Source organism: Suricata suricatta, chromosome 8 (genome assembly GCF_006229205.1).
Source record: "Suricata suricatta isolate VVHF042 chromosome 8, meerkat_22Aug2017_6uvM2_HiC, whole genome shotgun sequence".
Classification (NCBI taxonomy): domain Eukaryota; kingdom Metazoa; phylum Chordata; class Mammalia; order Carnivora; family Herpestidae; genus Suricata; species Suricata suricatta.
The window spans coordinates 99,445,482-99,468,762 of record NC_043707.1 but is presented as its reverse complement, the minus strand read 5'-3'; the positions used below and the strand labels follow the sequence as shown (position 1 = coordinate 99,468,762).

Here is a 23,281-nt window from a genome sequence, read left to right as displayed (position 1 = left end):
GCTGGAATTGTCCTACAAACACAGAACAGATGATCATTTAAAAAATATATTTCTGTTTATGGGGTGCCTGGCTGGATCAGTCAGCATGTGACTCTTGACCTTAGGTTGTGAGTTCAAGCCCCACAATGGGCATAGAGATTAGTTTTAAAAAATTATTTCTATTTGTCCTTTGAGTACAATTGTGAGTGTGGTTTTTAAGAATGGGTGTGTCTGATGTTTATAGATTTCAATTCAAGGACCATCATGGAACCATAACAAGGAGGCTTGACTTTGGAGGAGCTGGGAACTATCCAGCTTTTGATTCCTGACCTTACTCTAAGCCCTCCCTCAACCTGAGGTTGTATGGAATATAGGGGTTTCTTGGTTCCTCTGTAGTTACTTCAGTTGCTAGGCCGAAGAGTCATTTGGCTCATTGCTTGAAAATGTGTCCATTCTTTCACCTTTAGCCTCTGGCCTGTCCCTATCCTGGGGGCTAAAAGAAACAAATATTTACTGACCACTTTGTGCTAGGAACTGTGCTGGCATAATAATGAAGGAGACAGATACTGTCCTCTCCTTTTTGGATCCTGCAGTCTAAGGGAAGGATAGCCAATTTAATAAGACTTTATCATACAGTCTGATGAGTGCTCTGATGATGGGTAGAAGTTAGCCAAAGGAGTATATGCATTGGGAGTAGAGAAGAAGGTGTTGAAGAATGTGTTAGACCGTGGGTGACATCATGTGAGCTGTACGGAGGACAGGAGCAGGGAGAGAACACGATGCATTCCAGAAGCTAAAACTTTGGTGTGTGTGAAATATAATAAGGTGGAAAGAGTGTGGCAAGAAGTGAAACTGGAGAGGCAGATGGAAGAGGCTCTTTGCAAGCCTGTTTGGTCTTAGTGTGTGTATTAGTTATCTATCCCTGTGTAAAAATCACCCCCAGATTTAGCAGCTTAAGCATTTATTATCTCACATAGTTTTTCTGAAGCGTCAGGAATCTGGAAGCTGCTTATTTGGGTGGTTCTGGCTCACAGTCTCTTAAGAAGGTCCAGTCAACTATTACAGTCAAGCTGTTGGCTGGGGCTGCAGGCATCTGAAAGCTTCACCAGGGCGTGAGGATCTCACGATGGCCCATCCGCAGGACTGCTGGTAGGAGGCCTCAAGTTCCTCACCACGTGGCCTCTTCTTATGGCTGCTATGACATGGCAGCTGACTTACCCAGAACTAGTGACCCGAGAGAGAACAACCAAGATGGATGCCACAGTGTCTTTCATAACCTAATCTTGGAAGTGACGTTCTATCACTTCTGTCATTCCTATTGGTCACACAGACCAACCCAGGTGAAATTTGGGAGGCAACAGCATACCAGTTATGAACACCAAAAGGTAAGGATCTTTGGAGGCTATTAGTAGACTGGCTACCACAATATGTATTTTTTTTTTAATGTTTGTTTATTTCTGAGAGAGGGAAAGTGCAAGCAGGGGAGGGGCTGAGAGAGAGGGGGACAGAGGATCTAAAGTGGACTCTGTGCTGACAGCAGAGAACTCAGTGCGAGGCTCAAACTTACAGACCATGAGATAACCTGAGCTGAAGTCGGATGCTCCACTAACTGAGCCACCCAGGTGCCCCAAAAGTGCCTCTCTTTCATTCTATTTCTTCATTTGCAGATTATATAATTAGAAGTATGTTTAGACCTTTTATTTTCCATACCCCTTAGCTTGTCTGCCATAATCCTATCTTCCTTATCCATAGAATTCCAGGAAATGTCATCAGGTATATATCTTCCATGTCATTAATTCTCTCTTCAGCTCACTAATCTGCTGTTTAACTCAGTCATTTTTTGTTTCAAAACTGTTTTATATTTTTATAAATTTCCCCCCCCACGTGTCTCTTTTAAATATTATTTGTACATCCTTGTGATTATGCCTTTGATTTCTTTAAATATTAATGTATGGTTCTTCTGTATTCTTCATCTGCTATTCTAATATTTATAGTCTTGGAGGTTTAAGTCTTTGTTTCTACTGACTCTTATGGTGCTTGTCTTTCCATGTGCTTGTTGATTTTTAATTGTGAGCTCATTCTTTCAACCCATGGGAAATCTGTGGGCTTAAGTTGGAGCTTACCTCTAAGGGGGTTAACTTCTTTTTTTCTTTCTGCCAGTAGTCAAGGACCACTTCTTATCTGGAATACTGTAGCACACCTTGCAAGGATCCCAGCTCAGTGTCAGAGTCTAACGGTTAGCTCTCCCACTTCACCACTGGCCCAAAGCTAAATATTTCAGCAGCATTGCTGTTACATCACCCCTTTGGATAACCCTACTTCTTTAGCCTCTGTCTACTTTTTTTTTGAGGGAATGAAGTTACTTTTGTCCAGAATCTATCTAGTTTATTGCAGTGCCAGGGTAGCTTTAGTCCATTGTAAAGCGTGAGATCTTAAGGATAATAGGTGGTTGTATTGAAGGGTTTTGAATGGAGGAGTGACACATCCAGATTTGCATTTTAAGGACATCTGTCTACCATGTGGGAAGAATTTTGGAGAGAAGCAAACCTAGAGGTAGGAAGCCCAGTTACAATGCAGTTGAAATGTCAGGGTGAGAAATGAGAGTGGCCTGGATCAGATAGTCATCATGGGGATGGAGAAGTATGGTTGGAATCAAGAGATTAAAATCCAAAGGATGTAGACATTGATTGGATGTTAGGAATGAAGATAAAGGAATGAAGGTTGTGGTCCAGACTCCTCATATGGGCACACTGGTGGATGGCAGTACCGCTTATTACCATAGAGACGGGGGGTAATAAGTTACACTTTAGACTTACTGTATTTGATATACTGTGAGGCATCCAAGAGGAAATGTCCAACAAGATGTTGGAGGCACAAGGCTGAAGCTAAGGAGAGACTATAAACATACACTTGAGAGTCATCATCAGCATGTAGCTAGAAACTGAGGCAATAGAAATAAATAAGCTTGCCCAGGGAGAGTATATAAGAAAAGCTAAAAGCCAATTCCAAAATCCTGAGGCACACCAATATTTAAGCAACTGAAAGAAGGAAACCGAGAAGGTGTGGCTAGAGACACAGAAGGGAAACAGGAGGAAATGCTGTCACGCAGTAGGAAGAGTGGGAGGATGGTGTTAGTATGTCCCTTGTTGTCAAAGGGCCAAAAAAGCTAAATCTAAAAATTGCATGTTAGATTTTGCAAAGTTAAGTCATTAACGGCTTTGGTGAAGACAGCTTCAAAAGCAAGGTTAGGAGCAGAAGCTTGAAGAGGTGAGGAAATGAAACTGTGACTCTTTTAAGAAATTTTGTATTGAAAGAAAAGAGAAAGGCAACAGTATCAGAAAGGGAACGTGGGATGGAAAAGAGTTCTGATTTTTGGGACAGGAGAAAAGCCAACCTGCGGAGTGACAGGTTCATAGAGGGGACCTCGTCTGGGCGAGGGGAGGGGCTTAGCCGGGACTGGCTGTGCAAGTGACAGGGAAGGAGGATGCCAACATGCCTTTCGCCCTGTTGCCCTCTCCTCCAGCTCGTTCTGTCTGCCCTCAGACACACTCAGATCTCCCCCTTTACCTGTCTGCTGCGTCTTGCAGGCACCCGTTTCTCTTTTATAGCCAAATTCCTTCAAAAATGATTGATATTCACAACTCCCATTCCTGCCCCTCCCACTCCTTCATTAAACCCTTTCCATCCTGGCTTCTACACCACTGTTCTTCCCTCACAGGACACGAGTGATTACTTTCTACCCAGATCCAATACTGTTGTGTCCTTTCTCATCTTCCCAGAACCGTGAACTTGAGACCATTGATTACTCTCTTTTCTGTTGACATAAATGGCACTGAACCTGTTGCCAATTCTGTGTCTATTATTTTTATGTTTATTTCTTTCCTATTCCTTATCTGTGTTTATAATTAACTCATTTATCTGCTTCTTTGTCTTTTATTTCTAAGTCACAGCTCTGTGCCTGCAGGACCATGCTAGTTTATCCACCAGTGCATTTCAGGCTCAGGATATGTTCATCAAATCAGTGAAAATGACAGGGTCAAAGATTTTCTCCATGGCTCTTCTTAGCTTTGCAGATCCTCTTTCGTGCCCTTCTCTATTTCTTCAGTCCTTGTCCCTTTTCCCCAAACAGAGAGTGCTTTAGAGCGCCTAACCAAAGAGCTTGCCCCCTTCTCCAGCTTAACTGAGGCCTTAATTCAGGTGATTCTTGGGTATGCATCTCCTAGCCTGCCTGATTTGAATCTTAGACTTTTAGAATTGTTCCAATTTATATTCCTGTTATTTTCTTAAAATATCACTAATTTAATAGGTAAAAACAGCATCTTGTTCTTCATTTGCTGCTTGGAATAAGTTGTTTTCTGTGTTTATAGGTACTTTGCCCTTTGTGTGTGTGTGTGTGTGTGTGTGTGTGTGTGTGTGTGTGTGTGTGAATTGTATTATTTGTCCATTTACTGTTAAAGATTTTTTAATTTTTGTTATCTATTTCCAAATTCTATAAATATCAGTGTGGTAACACTTTTAAATCCACTTAACTACTTGAATTTATAAACGAGGAAACTAAGACCCAGGGAGATGAAGTGACGTATCCAGGGCCACTAGTGAGGTTAGCCCCAGAGATGTAATGAGAACCCAGGTCTCTTGGGGCAGCGTTCTTTCCTGGTTGGCAGACAGGCTGTCATTGTGCCCTGGACCCCAGCCATATGTGCCTTTATTTTATTGGAGCATTTCTATGGGTTCTACCATCTGCTCAAACTCACCTCATTTAAGTCAGAATTTAGTGCCATTTCTTATGTATCCCAATTGGGAGTTTTCTCCTTGTCTTCCCATTTTAGTCAGCATCCGTAGGATTTTGCTCTGACATAAACTCTTTAGATAGAAATGTTCAACAGGCAATCAGAGATGTGGATTGAAGTGCAGATGAGAGACGTAACACTAAAAATACGTATTTGAAAGTCATCTGCCTGGAAGCATTGCAGTCACCTAAGTGGACGAATTCTCTGAGTAAAAGAACAGAGCAAGGGGTAAAGGATTGAACCTGAGAGAATGTCTGTGGTGGGAGAGCGGGAGGAAGAACAGGAAGCAGTGCAGAGATAGAGGGAGTGTAATGAGAAAGGAGGAGGGAGAGAAACAGGGCAGTAAAGTGAGAGGCCCAGGAGAGTGTTTTCGGGAGGCAGGAGAAATGTGTGGTCTCACTGTTCTCAAGTGGTCTAGGAAGTCGAGGGCTGGCTGGGCAAAAGCCTGTGGACCTAGTACTTAATTAAGGGGCTCTGTGACTGGATACCTTTATTATAGAGGGAATAAGTGGGCGAGGGGTACTGGGTAAATGTCTCATAAGGCAGTGGAGTGAGGAAACATGATCCCCCTCTTTAATATTGCATTATGAATATTCAGGGGTAAGTTTTATGTCAGTCCTGTTGATCCAGTTTCAGAGATGTCTTACTTTCACTTATGATTGGTTAACAGCAGCAAAAAACCCTTTCCTTACAATGTACTTTCCCATCTGTGATCTCATTTGATCCCTTTAACAAGTGTGTGAGGAAAATGTTACGATCTTTCTCCATTTTACAAATGAGAAACTGAGGCTTAGAGAGTGTGAAGGAACTTGCCCTAGGTCAGCAAACCAAGTAATAAGTAACAAAGCTCTGATGTGCTTACCCCATGTCGTACCACCTCTTGAAACCTAAAGGCTCATCTTTGTCCATAGTAGACTCTTGCTTGTCCTTCACTTGATTTCCAGATGAAATACAGTCTTCTGTGTGAAGCTAAAAATGTTTGTTGAATGAATAAGTGAGTTAGTGAGTAGGTGACTAAATGGGTTTGTGCTTTAACTTGTTCAAGGTTTATGGAGCAAGTTAGTGGTAAGGACCTTCCAAATGGCCTTTTCTTTTCGATTTGTCCCATAGATTGTCACTGCTTTAGCAATCATGAAGTACTTATAGATAGATTCCTGTAATTTCCCATTGAATAGTGCCATGACAAACTGCCACAAAATTGGTAGTTTAAAACCTTGAAACCAGATTTATTTATTATCTTACAGTTTTAGAGGTCAGAAGTTCAGGGCAGGTCTCATCGGGCTAAAATCAAGGTGTTGACAAGGCTGTATTCCTTCCTGGATACTCTAGGGGAGAATCTGTCTCCCTGCCTTTTCCACCTTCTAGAAACACCTGCATTCCGTGGCCCATGGTTCCCTTCCTTCATCTGTAGCGTGGCAGTGGTGAGTCAAAATCTTACACAGTATCTCTCCAACACAAGCCTTCCATCTCTTCTACTTTTAAAGACCCATGGGGTTGTATTGGGCCCACTTAGATAATTCAGGCTAATCTCATCTCAGGGTCCTTAACATTAATCATGGCAGAGCCCCATTTTCCGTGTGAGGTAACATATTCAGAGGTTCTGAGGATTAGGGCATAGATGTCTTTGGGAATCATAATTTACCTTACCCACAGCCCTTAAGTTATGCCATGCCATTTCAGGTTCTGTGTTCTCATTCACTGTGCTGCTCCTGTGAGTTCTGTCTTCTTGAATCATTGTCGAGATTAAAGACAAGAATTACCTCTTTTATTTTTTTTATTTATTTTTTTATAATGTTTTATTTATTTTTGATACAGAGAGAGACAGAGCATGAGAGGGGGAGGGTCAGAGAGAGAAGGAGACACACAACTGGAAGCAGGCTCCAGGCTCTGAGCTAGCCGTATGCACAGAGCCCGACGTGGGGCTCGAACCCACGAACATGAGATCTGACCTGAGCTGAAGCCGGACGCTCAACCAACTGAGCCGCCCAGGCACCCCAAGAATTACCTCTTTTAATGGTGTTTGCCTTTGCCAGCTGAACTGACGCCTCTGTCCTTTTGACACCCCCCCAACCCCCACCATGGTTCCCCTTCAATACTGTCTTAGAACCCTGGATCTGCCTGGAATACTTTGGTGTTTTGTTTAGGTGTCTTCTCCTAGGCTTAGACCGACCTGGAGCTCCTTGAGTACAGCATTGTCAACATTCCATCCCAGTGTCTGGCACAAGGCCTGGTACATACTTAGTACTCGGTAATGTTTGTCAAATGAGCAAAAGACAGCTTCCTACAGGGAATTCGTCTTAACAATGATCTGGGATGCAGAAACCCCCTACCCTTAAACCCAGGGCACTTGGCTTAGATCACAGAGCAGCCAGGGGCACTGCTTGCTTTAAAACATAAACTTCATGGAGCACATAATGACTTTGCAGATCATTAACTTCCTTGATGTGGCTACTGACCAACTTGTGACCTTGGGGTAAGGTCACAGAGCTTCATATTTTTTCGTCTCAATCAGGAGGAGGGAGGCCTGTATGATCACCAGAGACAAGAGTATAGGATTAAAGCGTGAGCTCTGGAGCCACCCTGCCTGCATTTGAAAGCCGGTCCTGCTTCTCACTTGTGGTGTCCCGCAAGTCACTTAGTTTCCAGTTCCTTAGGTTCTTTACCTGTAAAATGACGAATCCTAACAGCTCCTACTTCATAGTGTTGTTCCAAGGCTTAAATGAGTTAAGGTCGGTAAAGCATTTAGCACACTGACTGTCATCACTGTTACCATGAAATTCCTTCTATGATCTGAAATTGTTCATTTGTTATCTGTCTTTTTTTTCCTAGACCCCCTCTCTTCTCTTTTCCTGCCCCAGACCGACTGCCTTTCTTGCTGTCACCCTCTTGGTGACAAGTCTTGCATCTTCCAGGCTTCCTTACAGTGCTGCCCTTCCCAGAAGGGCTTGGCTGGTGTTGACAGCACCTCCTGGCCAGTCTGGGTGGGGTTCCTGTGGGGCACCTGTGAGGTGTACTGCTTCCTACAGGCCAGAAGCAGTGACCCCACTGGCCTGGCCTGAGAGTCAAAGCCTTTTGCTCACTGGCCACCTCTTAAGACCTGTGCTCGGGGGAGGGGGGAAAAGAGGTGGTGGTGATGGTGGAGGGCACTTAAGAGGAAGAGCACTGGGTGTTATATGGAAAACAATTTGACAATAAAATATTATGGAAAAAAGAAAAAAAAAAAAGAAGGAATATACCTTAACATAAAAAAAAAAAAAAGACCTGTGCTCTTCTGATTTGGGAATATCCAGAAGGTAAACGGCATTATATCGAACATTCCCTATGTGCCAGTCCCTAATACAGAGCTGCACAGGGTAGGAGGGGTTATGTGTGCAGGCTCTGGAGCCAGGCTTCGTGTGTTCACATCCTGGCTTACACACTTACTGGTTGTGAGGCCTTGGGCAAGTTACTTTGCTGAACTTGCTTTTGTCATTTGGAAAAGGAGATAGAATAGTATTTAATTTGCTGTTTAGTTATAAAAATTAAATAAATAATGAGGATAATTCATATACAATCTGGAGTAGGAAGAATTCTTAACAATGAGTAAGAATTAGAAACTTTTCATTTCCCCAGTGCCTCTGGGTTCTGTTCTTTATAGTATAGTTCCATTATTCTGTTTGCAGTTGTGTGATTTTCCCAATCAACTGCATCCATATTCAAATGTTAGTACAAAAGCAATTTGAAAGCCAAATGTAAATGGTTTTTATTTAACTGTATGATTCAGTTCAGCAAACACTTATTGATTGTTCTGTGCTAAGCACTATGTCAAGAGCTGGACTATAACTTGGAGTAAGATATGGGGTCCTCTCCTCAAGATGTTTATGGTTTAGAGGGGAAGATCGGTGTTTTCAAACACTGTAGTCAGAGGGAACAGTGTGAGCTAAGGCACAGAAATGTAAGAAGGCCAGAGAGCCTGACTCAAAACAAGGACATGCAAGTTACTCTCGTTGGCTGGAACTTAGCTCATGGAGTTAAAGGGGTTGGGGGGCTGGGAGTGAGGAAAGAGGGCAACAAGGTGATAGATAAGGCCAAAGAAATTCCAAGTCATCAAGAGCTTGAATGTTATAGTTAGGAATTAATTTGAAGGCAGTGGGGGAGAACCGTTTAAGGACGCTTGGGAAGGGAGTAATGAGATCAAGTTGTGTTTATAAGAGGTTGTTTTGACTTCAGTAATGAAGTTGAGTTGGAGAAGGCCAAACTAGGGACAAAGATTGGTTAGTACATTTTTGCAGTAGCCTGTGGAGAGAAGATGAGGACCTGAATTAAAGTAGCAGTGAGGAAGAAAAAGGAAAGATATAAAAATGTTAAGGAGCCCGAAATGTTGGGTAAATGGTGGTGCTGTTGTATGACAAGTATAGGAGTAGAGGCTGAGGGGAATAATAATGAGTTCCGTTCTCCACTTTAGAAATGTTGAGTTAGAGGTCCTTGCTGGTGGAGGTGTCCGGTAGGGGACAGGATGTTTGGGTCTTGTGCTCAATGAGAACCTTTGGGCTAGAGGTACATATTTGGGGGTCATCTGCTTGCAGATGGTAGTTGCCCCACAGGAGTAGGTAAGATTGCTCAGGGAGAGCAGGTGGAGAAAGAAGAGGAGAGTCCAAGGACAGCGCCCCAGCTTGGGTCCACAGATAATTAAAGCTTGGGTAAGACATTTACAGCCAGCAGAAGAGAAAGAAGGAACAGTAACAGGTGGTGTCTCAAAAAGCAGTGGAAAAGACTATTTCAGCAGACAGAAAACAACACCAGAGGCCACAGAGGGATCAAGTAACATCAGGATGGAGAAGATCCATTGGATTCAACAAGCAGAAGGACCCTGAGGGACTTCTGCGTCTTCATTTCATAAAGTTGGGTCAACAGTGTCTTTCTTGGAGAGAGAAAGGGATAAGAAGGAGGCCACATGAAGGGAAGGGTCTGTGTTCCAAAGAAACCAGGATGCACCTCTATCACAGCCCAGCCCATGCCGTTAGGCTGCTCACAGGCTGAGCCAGCGCATGACACTGTGAGCTGAACTGCAGAGGTGCATGCGGTCCTACTACTCAGAGGGGACCCCGGTTAATAATTTCATTATAAATTCTTTAGACTTTTCCCCCTGCATATAAACAAATACATGTGCTTATATGTGTACACAAATATAATTTTAAAAGTAAATATTGGCTCATGCTGTGCGTGCTCTTCTGAGAACCTGAATAAAGTAATCATCTTTCCATGTTACTACATGTAGAGCTATTCCAGTCTTTAATGGCTGCAAAGAATTCGTTGTTCGAGTGGACTATAATTTATTTAACAATTTGGACCCTTAGCGATGAACTTCTGATTGTTTCTAGCTTTTCACTATCACAGACAGTAACGGTAAGGGTATATTTGTACACATTCCATCTTTGAGTACTTTGACAGAGTGAGTATAGTTTAAATTCCAGGGACTATGTCTTACTCATTTCTCTTTGTACAAATCTTTCTATCTTACAGTATTGTACATTTTCCTTTTTCATTCACATTTTCTCATGTATTTTAGTAAACATATATTCTTCATATGAGTGTCTCATTCCACCAACATCTACTGAACACCCACTCTGCCAACCCCCACCTCCTGCCACTGGAATCTCTGCTGGAGAGACAAAGGTGAATGTGTCACAGCTCTTGCCCTCAAGCTCTCTTTGGTGGGCAAGAGAGATAGCTGATCAGATAATTACAACCTATTATAACAATTATTGTGATAAACAGAAGCACAAGGTGCTAAGGAAACACAGAGGAGGAGAGGCACCAACCACGACTGGGGATATTAAGGAAGACTTCCTGGAGTAGGGGACTCCTAAACTGAGTCTTAAAGGCAGAAGGAAAGTTAACCAGATCGAAGGAAGCAAGAGTATTCCAGGCAGACTGAATAGTGGAAAGTAGATGGGAGGAGACAGATTGTGAAGGGACAAGATACGAGTTTGGATACAGGACTGAAAGCTATAAGTGGAGGAGTGAAATGGTCAGATTTATGTTTTTAGAAAAAAATATCCCCAAAATGGAAAATAGTTAAGATTTGGGGTGCCTAGGTGGCTCGGGTGGGTAAGCATCCAACTCTTGATTTCAGCCCACGTCATGATCTTGTGATTTGTGAGTTTGAGCCCTGCATTGGGCTCTGTTGAACTTGCCTGGGATTCTCTGTGCCCCTTCCCTGCTCTCTTTCTCTCTCTCTCAAAATTAAATAAATATACATTAAAAAAAAAAAAAGAAAGAAAGAAAATAGTTAAGTTTTAAAAAGGCCAGTGTGGGGGTATGGGTGCACTGGCTGCAGTGTGGGAGATGCCATTAAGGAGTTTGAAACTTAGGCAGAGAGGCCAGTCGGGGCTGTTAGAGTCAGAGGTGACATGCTGGAAGACAAGGTCCCCCCCCTCTTGGTAATCTGTTGCTAAATGGTTTATGGTTTTACTCATTTAAGCAGAATCTCTCCCTAATGTATTCAGACTGGCTATTGAAGATGTAAGAAAGCTATTAATTTTTTAAAGTATATCTAATGTTTCTCTACTTTTGAAGTTGAAAAAAGATTTTTTTATTATTTATTTATTTTGAGAGAGAGTGTGTGGGTGGGGGAGAGCCAGAGAGAGAGCAAGAGAATCCCAAGCAGGCTCCATGAAGCCAGCACACAGAGCCTGACATGGAGCTTGAATCCATGAAACCCTGAGATCATGACCTGAGTCGAAGTCAGACACTCAACTGACTGAGAGACTCAAGTGCCCCTCTACTTTTTAAGTTTTTAATTCTAAGTGTTTAGTTGATTTCTTTGGCTTTTCTACGTAATTATTTTTGTCTGACTACTTTTGCCTATTGATGTATTTTTTTATCCCTTCCCTCTTTTTCCATATTTATTATGCAGATCTCAAACATAAACAAGAATAAAGATCATACAACACACCCCCATATGTCCTTTGCCCAGGTTCAGTAACTGTTAAGGTTTGGTCCTGGGGCACCTGAGTGGCTCAGTCAGCTAAGTGCCCAACTCTTGGTTTTGAGCTCACAGTTTCATGAGTTTGAGCCCCATCACGGCCTTCTCTGTTGGCAGCATGGAGCCTGCTTGGGATTCTCACCTCCCTCTCTCTCTCTGCCTCTACCCCACTTGCACTCTTTCTGTCTCTATCAAAATAAAGAAATTTTTAAAGAAATTTTTAAAAGATTTGGTGCCACTTCATCTTTCCCTTTTTTGTGTTTTTGTGCTATTGCTAAAGTGCTTTAAAGCAGAATCCCAGACCTCATATTATTTCAGCTCTACATACTTCCATATGCATCTCTGAAAATACACATATTTCCTGTATTTTTCAGATACAGATTTTTTCCTTTTTTAAAAAATTTTTAAACTTTATTTTGAGATTGAGAGAGAGAGAGAGAGAGAGAGAGAGAGAGAGACCAAGCAGGGGGTAGGGGCAGAGAGAGAGGAAGAGAGAATTCCTAGTAGGCTCTGCCCTGTCAGCACAGAACCCAGTGTGGAGCTCAAATTCACAAACTGTAAGATCATGACCTGAGCCAAAATCAAGAGTTGGAAGCTTAACTGACTGAGCCGCCCAGGCGCCTCCGATAACAGATATTTTCGTACATAACTGCAGTGCCGTTATCATTCTTAGCAGCGATTTCTTGGTATAATTTAATATCTAGTATATATTCATATTCCTTTTGTATCTCAAAATTTCTTTTAATAGTTGGTTGATTTGTTGCAGTTGGGATTGGAATCACACATCACATTTGGTAGTTTGAACTCAAAAGACTTTTTAAATTTATAGCAGTCCATAACATTACTCCCTTTAAAAAACCAAAAAACAAAAAAACCAAAAACAAACATCAACAAATGAATGAACAGAAGCCCCTGGCTGGCTCAGTCTTCAGAGCATGCAACTCTTGATCACAGGATCGGGAGTTTGAGCCCCACATTGGGTGTGGCGATTACTTAAAAAATAAAATCTTTAAAAAGAAATAAACAAAAAACAGAATCAGACCTGTAAACACAGAGTATAAGCGGATGGCCACCAGGGGCGGGGGGAGTAGAGGATGGACACAGTGGGTGAAGAGAAGTGATTCAGGCTTCCCGTCGGAATGACTATGTCATGGGGATGGAGGACGTAGCAGAAGGAAGCCGGTCAGTGCGATTGCCGCAGTGTTGTATGGTGAGCACAGCACAAGGTGTACACCTGTTGAGTCACTATGATGTACCCCCGAAACTAATGTAACATTGTGTGGCAACTACACTCAAATAAAAATGATAACAAAATAAAAATGCCGTTGATTAGCGACGAAATCAGGCCCGGGTCCTGTAGAATGTCCCACATTTAGGATGTATCTTTTTCCTCATACTGTAATTTAACGAATTCTTCTGGCTCTCATATTTCCTATTAGCCAGAGGTTAGCTTTGAATAACTAGTGGATTCTGGTTCCTCTTTTCTTTGGGAGGAGGGTGCAAGACTATTCAGAGGCAGGGCTGTGAAGTGCTGCCTCTGTCTACAGGCCCTCCCAGGGGTGCTGGGATTGATTAGTGGCTCAGGCATTGACAGCTCATCTCTCCATTATAAATTTCCCCATCAACCTTCCATCGAATGAGTTCATCCACTGATGCTTGTCACTTGAATGAATTATTTCATCATGGACTCTAAAATTTTTAAAAATTCTGTCAATCTTTTCACAGTTACTAGCTGAATAAAGAACATTCCCTCAGTAACTAGGGCTATTTGGTTGTTCTGAAATATAACATGTACCAAAAAGACAAGATAAATGCTTAATTCATTTTCTTTTATTGCAATTTTTGAATTAAGGAGTTGGTACTTTAATTGTTCCATTTTAAGTATCTATTGATCATGCTTCTATTTTATGACTTATTGCATTGGCGAGTACAGTGATTCTCCTGCCATGAGTATCTGGTTATCTCAGCCTTTGAGAAATGGGTGTTCATTTGCACAAAAGGCTTTACATTCGTAGGTATGTGAATGACTTTCTGCGTGCCACCCATCAGTCCACCTAGTCCTGTATTTTTCAGAAGAAAACAGAAAAACCTTTCCTTTGGTTTCTCCTCTCTTGTTCCAGGTCATACTGTGAATAAGATGCGTCAGCACTCAGATTCAGAAGTGGCTTGTCTTGCTAGAGAAGTCTACACTGAGTGGAGAACTTTCATTGAAAACCACTTAGACAGACCTTCTATTGAAGTGCGAAGTGACCCCAAAACTGAGACATTCAGGAAAAATGCCCAGAAGTTACTTTCAGAAGCCTTGGAATTAGAGGTAATGTCTCCTCGTTGTAATGTGATTGATTCTCTTAGTTAAATGGGCCTCACATTTTCATAATGATCTTTCATAGTCTTAGTGCTTTGGCTTTATTCTACCTGGGCTTTCTGTAAGGATTCTGAATTTGTAAGCATTCTGGGAGATAGTATTGTAGAAAGACTACAGACTTTGGAACTGTCAAGACTGGGATTAAAACCCTGGCTCTATTACGTACTTGTTGGGTCACTTTAGGCAAATCCCTTAATGTTTCTGAGACTTGATCACTTTACAATGAGTATTATAATTCCTACCACCCATAATTATTGGAAAGATTAAATGAAACACTTATACAGAGGAATAGTATATATAGTATGTGATAATTAGAAGTCACTTAATGAGTATTAGTTCCTTCCTACTTAAAGTTCTTCCCCTTCCCATTGAAGCAAAAATTCTGGTATGGACTCTGCTGTGGAGTATCAGTCTATTGAAGAGACACTACTCCCGATTTTTAAAAATGTCAGCACTCATACCTTTAGTTCCAAGGCATGTAATCAGTTGGCAAGACATCATCTCTATCGTTTTCATAGCTAACAGTTCAGATGTTAGTGGTTTTGAGGTACACAAGGTAGAAGGATTTTGCTCATCATCATCATAAACAAATCTTCTAGATCAATTAATATTCTAGACTAGTCAGAGTTAACATCCATATTTTTTTCCTATTCTTAAGGTATCACTATTAAAATATCCTTAAAGAATTATTTGAGGGGTACCTAGGGGGCTCAGTTGGTTGAGCATCCAGCTCTGGATTTGGGCTCAGGTCATGACTTCACAGTCATGGGATTGAGCCCCTAATTGGGCTCTGCTGGCTTGGAACTCTCTCTCTCTCTCTCTCTCTCAAAAATAAATAAATAAATAAATAAGAATAATTTAATATTATTAACAAAAGAAACAATTTCAGAAGTCTGGTTTAAATGCTAGATTTGTATTCTCTGAAAAAAATATTTTAACCTTTCTATCCAATTATGCATCTACAAAAGAAAGATAAATGAACTTGTGGTATATTACTTCTTAAAAATAGAATTTTGGGTTTTTAAATACAAACTTATGATAGAAAATGAGAAAATGCAGAAAGGAAAAATAAAATCACCATTGAACTACCTCCAGACATAATCTTATTAATATTTTGGTGCATTTCCTGTTTGGTAAATTATTATAGCTCTTTAAATGAATATTGGGCAAGTTAACGATTATACCATATTTATTAAGAGCCAGTCATATGCTAAATGTTCCATAAGATGCTTTTATTGATTATTTAAATAACTTCCGAAAATTGACAATTATTTACATTTGTGTTTTACTTTTAACCTTGATCAATATCAGTGTCATTTTGCATATCCTTTTCTATGTATCTTTATTTTTTTCATGTTTATAGTTTTTAATGTCTATTTGATAGTTTAATGTAAGCTTGGTTAACTTCTCCTAAAGGAAGCTTTAATATGACTATTAAACCCTTGAAGAAAGAAAAAAATATGAAGACTGTAAGTCTAATTTTCCAGAGTATCGATTAGCTAACAAGATTTGCTATTTAATATTTTACATAAGGTTTATTTTTAAAATAAGCCAAAATTATTGCAGAAACATAGAGTGTGGGTATATAATATGTAGTTAATGTGGTGGTAAATCCCAGTTCCCTATGGTATCTTTTTAAGTAAATGATAATAACGAAGCTATGCTTGTAAGGATTAATGAGCAGTTTGCCTGCTATATTAAACTCCATAATAATTATCCTTTTAGTTTATCCATTAATTATCCTTTAAATGGCACATCAAGTGGTAAGCACTCAAGTGTTACAAAGCAAAGTTAAAAAAGTGATACATTCGTTAGTGCTTTCCCGCGTAATTGGAAAAAATATCAGATTAAGCATAGTTGAATGGTTTTGCTCCCAAAGAATAAATTTTTAAAATTAAAAATGTGCATCTTACTATCATCCTTGGCCAAAAAAAAATCAATCTGTTTTCCTTGCATAATAAACAGCATTTGATAGTATTTTTTATCAGTTTGGTATGTCAGAAAATATAAATGTAAACACTTTTATATAACGTTAACTCCTAGCACCTATCATCATCTGAAATATTTCCATATTAGGGTAAATCAATGACCCATCTAATCCAGTATCTGGTCTTTGACAGTAACCAATGTTGAGTGCATTCAAATCAGACATCAGATCTCCAGAAATGTACCTTATCAGGCAGTAGTAAACCATTGGGTAAGTTACTGGCCCAATGACTAAAAGGCCTTTACAATTTGATCCTAGCGTGTGTTCTTGCAAATCCACTCATTACATTTTTGTAGAAGAAAATGTTCTCATGTTATTTGTTTGGGTCATGTCCTTTAGTCGTGAAAGCCACAGATGAAGAATATACACACACAGCCAAAAGACGCATCTCTTTATGACTCTACACAGGTCTTGCTTTCCAGATTTATGGATTATTTCCTTGTTCTTGGAATAATGGGATAGATGAATAAAAACTCCACTTTTGAGACCCATGCTCCATTCCCCTTTACTTTCTCCCTTCCGGATCTTCTTTGTTCTTCCCTGTCTTTTAGATCTTTCCTCATATGAACGTCCCCTGTGGTGTCATTCTCTTACTTCCCCTTCCTCATTATCCACTCTCCTTCCTACCTCACGGCCTGTGATCATTTTCCTATTATGTCATTAAAAAAAAATGAACCTGGTTCTCAAAGTGAGCCTATATCATTAAGAGTTATGAAACACTGGCCGGTTGGCCCAGTTGGTTGTCAGATGGTGCTAATGAGATCCAGGTCAGGGGTACGTCCCCATATGGGACTGTTAGTTTTTCCTTTGTTTAATGGCCTCAGACTGCACCTCTGGCTTTGACCAGCTCTCTCATAAATGTATTTGAGTGGTCAAAAAGGAGTGTGGGTAGATGTGTACAAATCCAATCATGCTATTGGAAAACTCATACAAAGTTTGCTCCCAGTGGATAGTCAAGTCAACAAAATGTTTAGTACCACTGCTGCTGGTGCCGGACAGAATATAAACACAAATGAGTCGCATTTCCTGGACTAAGAAAGCTTACTCTCTCCTGGCTGAGAGCCTGAGAATGACTATAAGGCAGGATGAAAATATGTCTGAAATAGTGGTATTGGTAAGTGGTATAGATACACAAAGGACAGAACAGTGAAGTCTGATGGGGGAATCTGGGACGGTTTCATGGAAGAGGTGACAGTTGAAGGAGATAGGATTTTCCCGACTAGAAAATACATATCCAAATAGAAACGCTATATTTCATATCTCATCTTTTATGTATAGGATGTTATTGGAAAAGCAGGAAAGGAGGGAGGACTACTTAGGGGAAAAGGATATTTATGTAACAAATGCTTATTGAACACTTAAGGGATTCAGAAATAATTCCAAAATGGTAACAGCCATAGAGGGGCTCACTGTCTAGGACAGGGAGATAGACAAAGAGTCACCATCCAATGTGGGAAGTTCTGCGCTTGAGGAAAACCCATGAAGAAGACCTTCTTACCTTGCTTTTAAAGAGCTTACAGATGTGGCAAACATCACTAATTGACTATGGCACCATTTCCCACTGGGCCCAGACTCCTTGATGAAAGACAGCTCTAGATGGGCATATCTTATATCTTCCCCAGCTACAGCCGGTTTGTCCAGGATTGGACAACTGAGTAACACAGTCAACTTACAGGTACAAACAGATAAGGAAGGCAAATCAGATTCTCAGGCTCTGAGAAGTGTGAACTAGGAAATGGCAAGAAAGCAGCAGTGGGAGTATTGAAGCAGAAAGGGTGTTGGAGGAGTTAGGAGGGAGCAGGAAATGTGGGCAGAGATGTGTAGACAGGGGAGAGAATAAAGCCGCTAGAATTGATAGTAAGGCAAATGGAGAGGAGCAAAAACATGCAAGAAAGAGCCTAGGCAGGTCCTGAGACACACAAGAGAAAGGATATGGTCTCTAAATAAACACGTAGGTTTCTTGTTCCCATTTCCACTGATACAGGTATATCCCATTCCTGTTCCCATTCCATTCACATGGATGTTTCTCACAGCAAAACCTCTTTTTCTCAAGGCCTCAGTGAGACTCTGGTCCTTTCACCCACCCCAGAGGACTTACCTGAATCACCAAGTTAGGGCCCACTGGAAAGGACTCAACAATTTGGGTAGGTTTGAAATATCCAAAGGCAGTTATAAGATAGACACTCTTCACTTGGTGCAGTGAACTTGTACACATGGGTGTGTGGTGAATTATTTTCCCTTGTGATTTAGTTTAATATCAGTGATGTTTTTCTTCATTGTGATTGGCCTTCATTTAACAAGAGGCATGCATGAGAATTATTAGGTTCCTATTCGTGCCACATCACTGGTACAGCGTGGACTCCACTGCCCCCCCTGGTTATCCACATATGTGCCATCTCCTTATTCGACTAGGCGTTTCTGGAGGGCAGGGGTCAGGTCTTTTTTGCTCAGTGTCTCTAAATACCCAAATCAGGCCAGACTCAGAATAGTGACTCAGGAACTCTTTGCTGAATGAAGTATGGATGATATCCAGTTATGTGAATTTCAAGGTACTCTCCAAATTTATATATATATATATATATATATATACTACAGTTTGATGGAATGGCCATGACTTATTTTTGCAAATGCACATATACCCTTCTCCCACAACAGCCACTTTCCTCAAAAAAACAAACAAACAAAAAAAAAGGAAGATTAAGACTTCGTCTTGTCTGTTATGTTAAGAGAATCTCCGAACAGTGACTGACCATCCTCACGCTGAGATGACTGGCCTTTCTGGCAAATGTCGCCGGACGAACAGTGGACCAAACAGCAAGCCAGCCTTCCCATCTCCTAAAGTAGTCTTGTACCAGGGCTGCCTCAGGCCAGGTGCTGGTTCAGTGCCCTCCCAGAAGGCCTTGAAAGGCTCAAGGAGTCTCAGTCCTAGAGAACCGTGTTGCCAAACCACTCACTCCAATGCAGGCCTTGGAGATAGTCCATCATCAGGATCACGAACTTCCCTGAGCATCTTTTGTCTGCTACGCATAGGCAGACCGTCCGGGCCTAGACAGTCATCCTCCTTGTCTCTCTTTCTCTCAGGGCTGTTCTGCTGTCTGCCCGGTCCTTTTTTCTTCCAAGTTTCCTTTCTCTATTCGTTTTTGGTCTGTTGGTCTCTCTCTTATGTGAGGACATTTTATCAAATGTCGGGCGTTCCTTTATTACTTTTGGCACATTTTTCTTGAACTTTTCTTTTAAATAGAACTGTAGTACATATGTAATGCCCAAGATTTCAATATCACCCCAAAACCAGAAACCGCCAGGGAGACCGAGTCACGCATGTAAAAGCAAAGGGCATTTATTATTACGGCTTGGGCTCGCCAGGCCTAAGTTCGGTCTCACAGCCTTCACCAACGCAGTGGATCTGTGCTGAGAGCCCCGAACAAAGGTGGGGTAGGGCTTTTATGAGTTTGGGGAGGGGGAGTTACAGGAAATTGTGACATAGGTACAGCGATCCAATTATTATTACACAATATTATTGACAGCAGGTTTATCCAATTACAACATTTAGAGTGTTAACCAATCACAGAGTAGGCCCACGACCCAGGACCCTCATGTAGGGTGTAACCAGCCTTAAGCAATAACTGATTAGGCCTGCCCTTAGGAATGTTAAGGGTATTACAAGGGTGGTCCCTCTTGCCTTGGGCAATGTGTGCCCTTCTATTGTCTCAAACCTGCGTCCTTACACATATAGGAAAGTGCACAGAAGATATAAGTACATCTCAGTGAATTTCTTACAAAGCAAATGCCCACTTCACCTGACCAGATATGTCTCCGGTCAAACATTCTCTCCCGAAGCCAGGGGCTGCCCTCCTGGCTTGGCACCCTTTGCCGTAGCCCTGGGCCCCAGCACCCTCTCCCGGTCCCTTTCCTGATACTCGTACACTTACAGTCCTCTTCTCTACTGGTCTCTAGCTGGGCTGTGCTCTCCGTGGAGCCAAGGACTGTGGGCCTTGTTCACTGCTTTTTCCTCAGCCCACACACAGAGCCTAGCACATAGTAAGTGCTGAACAAGTATTTGAATGAGTGGCAGGATGGGGAGGGAAGGAAAAAAAAGGAAGCAAGAAAAAGAAAATTATTTCCTGTTTTCAGGGAAAACAAACTCAGAAAATAGGTCATTATAACATGTTATGAAAATGTCTCAGGGAAGCTCAGGACATTGTGGCTACCCAAGGAAGAACTTTCAGTCCTTTGAGCTTTTTTGCTTTTCAGTTTTGAGCTAAGTTCTCACATGTAAATAGGACTATGTTTCTTGGGAAAAGTGGTCCTTGCTGAGGGAACATTCAACTGGGCAGTGGCACAGCAATATTGGAAAGCACCTTGGCTTGCTCAGGCTGGGCCATGGTCAGGACTGGCGTGGCGAGTAGTGGGAGGTGGGCCTGGAGAAGAGGGTAGTGAGGGGGTCTCTGACCAGCAGCCCAGTCTGTCCTGGATCCAGACTGGACAGAGACCCAGACCTATCCTGCTTTGATTAGATCTGCGACTCCAGGAGGGCTTGGGCCTGAGCAGGACCACCCTAGGATTGCCGCCGGTCCCGTCGCTAGGCCCATGCTGCTTAGCTGACCCCGTGGAGGTCTCTTCAAACTCAACTGGTCTCTCCAAATGTAAGGGGGCAGTTAGTATGGTGAAAGGAGAGGAACAGGAACTTTGGGGTCAGGGGAGCCAGGTCGGAGTCCCAGTCTCTTAGTTGTAAGACCTTGAACCTTTCTTTACCCTTGAACCGACTTCCTCATCTGTAAAATGAAGTGACAGGAGTTGTGAGCGTTAAATGTGAAAAGTGATTTATAAACTGTTCTACACACATATCAGGACCCAGACCCAGTGTTGTAAGGGGTTAAAAGGCACTTTAAAAGACAAACCAAAAAAAGTATAAACTGTTATACTGATTTATTATCCTTGGTCTTCGTTTCCTGGTTGGTAAAGTACAGGGCCCAGTACCCGTTGCTTAGTTCAGGCCAGTTTCCTGTTATAATGGCAAATATTACCACCCGGCGGGGGTTGTGAATGAGGTCCCTGTCACAAAGCACATGGCCTTGTTCCTTAATTGCTAGGGTGGAATTAATTTGCTCTTCCTGTTTCTCTTGTGACAGGAAGTAGATGTCCTTGAATTTCAGTTGATTAATGGAGGCCTCTGAGCAGAGTGCTCCAGCCTCTCTTGCTTTTAATCCTTATGCAACACAAGGCCCTAATTTGATAATTTTGCTGTTTTTTAGATGGATCACCTACTGGTTGAAAATATCGAGCGGGAAACGTTTCATCTCTGCTCCCGCCTCATTAACGGGCCATACCGGCGGACGGTGAGAGCCCTCGTCTTCACATTAAAGCACCGAGCTGAAATCCGGGCTCAGGTGAAGAACGGCTCGCTGCCGGTCGGCACGTTTGTACAGAACCACAAAAAATGACCCGAGGATGGTTCCAAAGCTGGGCTGGGCAGAAAGCAAAATGGGCCTCTTTCTGCCATTCAAAGACTCTTTTGAGTTTGGGTGATGGCTGCTTCTGGTGGTGCTAAATTTTCCCGTGGTGCCATTCCTTCAGAAGGAGGACGCGGAGAGCCCCGGGAGCCAGGCCTGCGGGAGACGCTTCGTTAGCTGCGTCACTTGTGCGGCTGGCAGGCCGCGCTGGCTGTCACTAGGAAGCGCGGTATGGTTGCCATCACCCAACCCAGGGAAGGGGTGACGATTTCACTGTGAGTGTGCCAAGGACACCTCTAAACTTCCCCCATGTCAGACAGACGGAGTTACTACTTTATTTCGCCACCCCGCAGGTAACTGAAACTCAATTACCGTGGCCGCTCACTCAGTCCCATCCCCCTGAGTTTAGATAGCTCCGGTGCCTCTCAGAACTCCCCTGTCTGTTCTCTTTGCTCTACCCCAGGGGTGAGCCTGCTGGAGCCAGCCAACTACCCCTTCATTCCAGAACTCACTTATCTGAACATTTCAGCTCTCCCTGGAAGACCTTCCGCGTTGGTCTCCGCAGCCCCCATGCTGAGGCTTCTAATGAGGAACTGGCCCGAAGCATCCCACACCTTGGGGTTTATTTGAATACGCTGGCTCTTGGTTTAGGGCTCTGCAGAAGATACAAAATGAAATTTCTCTTGAAATGAATTACCATAGTAGAAAAAAATGCATCTATATTCTGAAATGGAATGCCTCTGTATAGGCCTGCTTGAACAATTATGTGACTATTTGCTCTTTTAAAGTCATAATAAACTGGGACTTTTTTTTCCCCCTAAAACAAAAGGCATGGCCTGTTCATTGAAAAGTATTTGGGGTTGAGAAAGGGGACAGTTGGTGAAAACAACGATTGGATGGGAATTTGAGGGAGATAGCAATACCCAAGGAAGGCTTTTTAAGTTAGGGGAGACGAGAGCATGTTTATAATCTGAAAAGAAGGATCCAATAAAAAGGAAGCAATTCAACCTTTTAAAAAGAGGGGCTAAGTTAAAAAGCAAGGAGAAAAGGGAGGGGCCTAACGTCTACCTTCTAAGTGCTAGAGACCATCCCTAAGATCATTTGTTAGTATTTACATTGATGTTTATGTAGTATCTTAAAAAGGCTGGTTTAACCTTCTCATCTGTTGTATTGGTAAATATCATTTCAGTGTTTTAGGTTTCTTCATTTAGCACTTATTTACGGAGCACCCACTCCTCGGGGCACCCTGGGAACCCAGCAGTAGCCGCAGATGAGACCCTGAGGCTCACCAGCAGAAGTGTCTTGTTCAGTTCCCCGCTACTAATAACTGTTGAAGCTAGAATAGTAATCGAGCTCTTGACCATGGGCTCAGCACTGTGGTAGACATTTTAAAAACTAATAATACTAATACCTAATTAAAGACGAGGACAGTGAGGCTCAGAAGGGCTAGTAACTTACTCAGGGTCACACACAGATGGTGAACAGCAGATTTAAGATCCAAAACTGAAGGCTACTCGATGTAGATGGTCTTCTTGGTTGATTTCATCCACTCGCACCCTTAGGCATTTCACACATGCCGATGCCTCTCCAGTTTGTCTTCAGACGCCTGAGCTTCAGAGAGCATCTCCTAGATGTGACATGTCTTCTTTTACTTGGCAATACTGGCACTTTAGCTAGGGGCCCAGGGGTCAGCCTAGGCTCCTCATCCCTCCTCCCCTCACCCAACCAAGTCCTGGTGGTTTT

The 23,281-nt window shown here is 42.2% G+C and overlaps 1 protein-coding gene across 1 annotated transcript in view; it reads left to right on the top strand.

Moving 5' to 3' along the window:
* The window catches only part of TCEANC2 (transcription elongation factor A N-terminal and central domain containing 2), a 35,067-nt gene extending 12,701 nt beyond the window's left edge, over nt 1–22,366 (top strand). Inside the window, exons 4-5 of the mRNA XM_029949821.1 lie at nt 13,857–14,050; nt 21,341–22,366. Coding sequence (XP_029805681.1) covers nt 13,857–14,050; nt 21,341–21,529 — 383 coding nt within the window. The 3' untranslated portion in view covers nt 21,530–22,366. The remainder of the gene's footprint in view (nt 1–13,856; nt 14,051–21,340) is intronic.
* The last annotated feature ends 915 nt before the right edge of the window (nt 22,367–23,281 follow it).